The sequence below is a fragment of the Corylus avellana genome, chromosome 4, assembly GCF_965113065.1.
Source record: "Corylus avellana chromosome 4, dhCorAvel1.hap1.2, whole genome shotgun sequence".
In the NCBI taxonomy this organism is placed as follows: Eukaryota; Viridiplantae; Streptophyta; class Magnoliopsida; order Fagales; family Betulaceae; genus Corylus; species Corylus avellana.
The window spans coordinates 17,324,125-17,330,152 of NC_142493.1; the positions used below are offsets into that span (position 1 = coordinate 17,324,125).

The 6,028-nt window shown below is 35.7% G+C and overlaps 1 protein-coding gene across 1 annotated transcript; it reads left to right on the top strand.

Moving 5' to 3' along the window:
- The first annotated feature begins 2,478 nt into the window (after positions 1-2,478).
- Positions 2,479-4,345, top strand: LOC132179082 (vacuolar iron transporter 1). The gene is made up of 4 exons (XM_059591713.2): positions 2,479-2,772; positions 2,890-2,975; positions 3,629-3,743; positions 3,830-4,345. Exons 1-4 carry the CDS (start codon positions 2,534-2,536, stop codon positions 4,125-4,127), a joined length of 738 nt encoding a protein of 245 aa, XP_059447696.2. The 5' UTR covers positions 2,479-2,533; the 3' UTR covers positions 4,128-4,345.
- Positions 4,346-6,028: the final 1,683 nt, after the last annotated feature.

Here is a 6,028-nt window from a genome sequence, read left to right on the forward strand (position 1 = left end):
GCACCCAGAGAAATTAATAGAAATAGAGATTAATTAAGATTTAAGAGCACTTGGCAACGGCTATGATCGATGTCCAAGAAAGTAGACAACTTCTTTAGTCCAAAGAGAAGCCACATGGAGAATTTGTATAAAAAGGGCAACAGCTATGATGGGTATCAATAGAGTAGATATTTTCCCCAACCTATGAAACCCACATGGCTTTGGATAATTGAGGAAAAGCTATAATGCCCATTGGTGGTGACTGCTGGAAACCCTGGAAAGAGTTGATTTCAAGAAAAAGCAATTGCTCTGATAATTAACTTTTCCTTTTGACGAACCCATGTTCACATGACAGGTCCAAAACATGTTATGCATGCACCTTAATAGAGTTCCTTCATTTTTTTTTTTTTTTTTTTTTTTTAACATGTCCGCACAAAAGGGAAGATGTGAATTTAAACTAGTGACCTCCGCTTTATTAAGCGTGGTCCTAGCCGATTGAGCTACCTCTTGAGGACAATAGAGTTCCTTAATTAATTGTACACAATTTCATTTTCTGTAACTAATTTATTTTATTTTGCTAAATTAATAACTCTCCAGCAATACAATTAATGTTTTGAGCTTACCACTAAAGCTTTCTTGAGAGTCTTTTATCTTCTCAAAAGTGATGAGTTTCTTAAAATTATCATTGAATTTGAGATTATAACTATTGAATTTTGATTAAATTGTAATTTTTAAAGCATTACTCTTCTTGCACTCGAGGCAAACTAATTTGTTGAATAGTTGGTTTTCCTAAAATCATTTTTTTTTAGCAACAAGCACCGACTTTGATTTCTCTTATGCAGGAGTTGAAAAGTCGACCGGGGTTGTTTACCCACGAGCACTAACTCTGATAATTGAGGAATGATACAGCCCCAACTTTGGACCAACTTTTTTCTTATTTTTTAATTTAAAAAATAACAAAATAAAAAAAAATGAAAAAAGTTTTGGAAGCAATAATTTTTATTTTGGTCCTTCTTTTATTTGGTATTTTTTTAAAAAAATAAATATTATACTTTTATTCATAATAATAACCAATTTTTTTAAAAAAAATGTCATTATTATGAAGAAAAATACAATTTTTATTTTTTAAAAAAATACCAAATAAAAGAATGACCAAAATAAAAATTATTGTTGCAGAAACTTTTTTAATTTTTAATTTTATTATTTTTTAAATTAAAAAATAAGGAAAAAGTTTCTTAAGCAAAATACAGCTTTTATTTTTTAAAAAAATACCAAAATAAAAATTATTCCTTCAAAAAAAATTTTTATTTTTTACTTTTTATTTTTTTATTTGTTAAATTAAAAATTAAAGCAAAAATTTGCCCAAAATTAGACAAAATAGTTGTGCATTTTGCATTTTCCCCGATAAAATCATAAAATTCTTTTCGGCTTCTGCTTATATACATGTGCTTATGCAGGAGTTGAAAAGTCAATCTAGTTGTTTAGCTGCAAGCATCGACTCCAATAGAGTCGGAAATGTCTTTGCTGCTTTTATTATGCAGGAGTTGAAAAGTCGATTTGGTTGTTTAGCCGTGAGTATAACTCTGATAGAGTCGGAAAATGTCTTTTTGGCTTTTGCTTATGCCGGAGTTGAAAAGTTGACTATTGTTGGAAGTTAGGAAAAACTTCTGGCAATCGGCCTGCCCTCCCGGTGACCCGATCCGATCAAAACCGGGCCCAAGGAAGGTTGGGTGTCAAACCATGGTGCCCTTCACAACCCTACACACCTTTTACTTGACAAAAACACTTCTTCTACGTTTCTTCAAACTTTGAACGAGTGTATTTTTTATTCACACTATTTCCAATATTAAAGTCGGAGTTTTCGAGGAAAAACTAAGAACAAAAAAGAAAAGAAAAGAAAAGAAAAGAGAAGGAGCTTTGCCGACAATATCCCCTCCTTGTTACGACTTTTTTTTGTTTGGTTATCCTTTATGTTGGCTCGAGCCTGTGTGAAGCACACGCCTAAAAGAGCCAGAGTTGGGCTGAGTAGAGTTGAAAACCCTGTGTGTGTCCGCCACACGCCTCAGAGACCTTGACTTGTTGAGTGTGATAGATGATAGCTCCTCCATGGCTCCATCTTTTATTTTCGCACAAGGCTTCTGTCATCCACACGCCTTAATTAACATATTTATGAGTGCTTCAATCAACCTCATTAATTACTACCTTAATCTTTCTATCTAAACCTTAATCTCGATCAACATGATTATTTAATTAATAAGAAATTGTCAATCTCATTATATATTCATTAATAAAGTAATGAAAATGTATATGAACACAACTTTTGATTTTTCCCCAACCCCAGCAGCAGCTAGCACAACAAAAAGTGGACCAAACTGCTTTCTTTTTTCTTTCTGGATTTATTAATCTGAATACAGACACCACTATTAATTTAATTTAACCCACACTTTCTTCCTATATATACCCTCTACTATCACTCGCCAACTTCGTGCCAAGAAAACACTTGCAAATCTTTTCTGTTTTCTTCTTGCTAGTGAGTATTATTCAGAGCTCAGAAATGGCACAAAATGGGCACACAGACCTTGAGAAGCAGCTGCTGCTTCTCCAAGACCACGAGGAGAAGCACTTCATGTCCAGCGAGATTGTCCGGGACATCATCATCGGTGTCTCAGATGGCCTCACTGTTCCTTTTGCTCTCGCCGCCGGTTTGTCCGGCGCCGAAGTCCCGTCTTCCATTATTCTCATTGCTGGAATTGCTGAAGTTGCTGCCGGAGCCATCTCTATGGGGCTTGGCGGGTATATATTCCTTATATATATATATATATATATATATATGTATATATATATATATTTTTTTTTACAGGAACCTTTACTATATATGCTGCATGCTCATATATTTAACGGTGGATTCAGGTATCTTGCGGCTCAGAGTGAAGCTGATCACTACTTGAGGGAACTAAAGAGAGAACAAGAAGAGATCGTTGCTGTTCCTGATATAGGCATGATTTTCTTCACAAACACAAGTTTTGCTATAAAATAATTTACGGAAAAATGTTTTCGTATTTTCGGGTGTTTGGTGCAGCGTAAAATAATAATCAATAGAAAATATTTTTCCGTTAACAGAAAATTTTTCTTTATTCGAAAAATATTTTCCATTTTTTAAAATCGTAAATAATTTTTCGTACGTCCCAAACACCATAAAATATTTTCCATGAAATCATTTTTCAGGAAAATATTTGTTAACGAAAAGCATTTTACGTCTAAACAAACGGAGACTCATAAATTAATCATGAACATTTCTTAACCTATATATGTACCTTAATTTGCTATACCGAATTAATTAATTATTAGTAATCAATTGTTTCCCTTCCAGGTAACTTTTTTTTATACCGGATTAATTAATTATTAGTAACCAATTGTTTCCCTTCCAAGTAACTTTTTTACGAGTAAGAGGTTAAGAGGCAATATTGAACTTTTTAAATTTTTTTGGTTCCCCTACTTTTCATATTTTGGGAAATAAGAAAAAGCGACAAATGGGACCCTCATTTTTTAAAAAACGTACAAGTACACATGATGTTCCTTTTTCTTTTCTTCTATAGAAATTGAATAATTAATTCTCATGTGAAATCGATCTTGTGTTTAAAAAATGCAGAAGCCGCTGAGTGTGCAGAAATATTAGCACAGTACGGGGTGGAGCCACATGAATATGAACCTGTAATTAATGCTTTAAGGAGGAACCCTCAAGCGTGGCTTGATTTTATGATGAAGTAAGTTGATCAAAATATATATTTTTTATGATTTCACCTTTGACTTTCAAATGGGCTGATCATGAGTAATCTTTTGATGAATTCAGGTTTGAGCTGGGGCTGGAGAAACCAGATCCAATGAGAGCACTGCAAAGTGCCCTGACAATTGCCATTTCATACATAATCGGAGGGTCGGTGCCCCTGATGCCATACGTGATAATCCCAGTTGCCACAAAGGCTCTTTTTGCATCTGTTGTTGTAACTTTACTGGCGTTGGTGATTTTTGGATTGGCAAAGGGTTACTTCACCGGCAATCAACCCTTCAAGAGTGCCTTCCAAACTGCCCTCATTGGAGCAATTGCATCCGCAGCTGCTTATTCCATTGCCAAGGTTTTCCAAGCATAGCGGCCCTAGCGCACCATCATCATCATCATCCTCATCAAACAAACTAGTTTCCTTCTTTTTTTCTTTTGTTTCTCTGTTTCTGTTTCTCTGTTCTTTTTTCTTTTCTTTTTTTTTTTTCGTTTTTCTGGTTGGACGTGTTCTTTATCCATCCGTTTCGAGCTCGTTGTATATTTTTTCTTTTTGGATGAATGAATTTTAATAACAACCGCTAAGAGCTATGTCCACTGAATATTAGTGAGATTTTACTATTTTTGAGAAAACAATACAGGAATGGGAGGGGGGACTGGTACAGGCCATGCCTCCCAATTCCTAAGAACCAAAAAACTTTAAGGTAACAAAAAAAAATTATAAGGTAATGGTCCTTGGTAGAAAAAAATTTTGACCTGGCACCCTACCCCCCAGTTCCTAAGAACAAAAAAAATTGAAGGTAAAAAAATAAAAAAATAAAAATTATAAGGTATTGGTCTTTAGCAGCAAAAGTTTTTAACCCCGAGCTGTAGATAATAGTTTCTGGCTGCGTCTATGACAAAACCTTCCTACAAAGGCGACTAACATAAGACCACCAACTCAGTCAAAACACCAAAAGGGGCCAACAAAATTTATTACAATACAAAAGGCAACTATACAGAAATCACAAAGCTTATCTACATTCTTATCATTGTGCCATCAGCATGATGTTCACAGCCCCCACGACCACCCACCCCACCCCCCTCCCCCCCCCCCTCCCCCCCCTTCCCCCAAACCCACCAAAGCAAATTTTCTGTAGCACCCCAGTTGATTCCCAAACTACACATCATTTCTTTGTCTCCAAGTACAGATTGTATACAGCACAACCCCAAGCTAGTTTACAAATCATAGCTCTAAGATGAAAGATCTGCACACTATTATGACCTACGAAGAACTATATCATAGCTAGATCAGTGATATTTAAGCCATTATATATTAGAAAAGCAATCAAAACTTATGTGGCTAGAGTGCCATTTAATTAAGGACCTTCAATATATTCGCATGTCGATTACATTTCTATAAATAAAATTAATCTTAGTTCCCTGAAAATATCAAACAAGCATTTCACTTATCTAAAGTTGCCTGCAATTATCCTCTGCACTACTGTTGGCTTAAAAGCTTCCTCTTGTTAGAATATAAATTAAAACAGCCCAATTTTGTAAGAGACTAAGAGTTAATTAGCAATGTTCTTCTTTATGAGTATTTGGTGGGGGAAATGGGGCTGAGAAGTGAAAAGGAAAAAGAGATTTGCTGGAAACATTGCCTGTGCCTAAAATCTTCATGGAGATAGGGTTGTGACAGTCTATAACTTTTTGGTTCTGTCATTGGATGCCTGCACTTCCCATTTTTAAGAAAACAAAAGAGAAGTGGGTGGGTATCATAATTGCATATGATGTTTCGTGTTAACTACTAGTTTGAAGAAGAAAAGTTGGGAATATAGATATTCCAGCTGGAGCAGAAATTTTATGATATTTTTCGTTTCTTTCGACGTAAAATGGTTTTTAAAAAATGATTTTTACATTTTACAGTTTTTATTACGATGAAAAATAGTGGTTAACAGAAAATATTTTTCTTTTAACCAAAAATTCTTCTTTAATTTTCGAAAAATGGTTTACAGTTTTTAGACTTTGAGCATCTCATTCTCAAATCGACCAACCCTACCAAAACTGCCCAGGACCCTACTGGGACTTGACCTAGACCCGCCCGGAACCCTGCTAGGACCTAATCGAGACTCACCAAGGACCTGCTAGGGACCCCGTCGGGACCTGCCCAAGACCCGCTCGAGACCCCGCCGGGACTCGACTGGACTTCAACGAGACCCACCTATGACCTACCCAGGACATGACCAAGAACTGCCCGAGACCCCACCGAGACCCCACCGAGACCTAACCAGG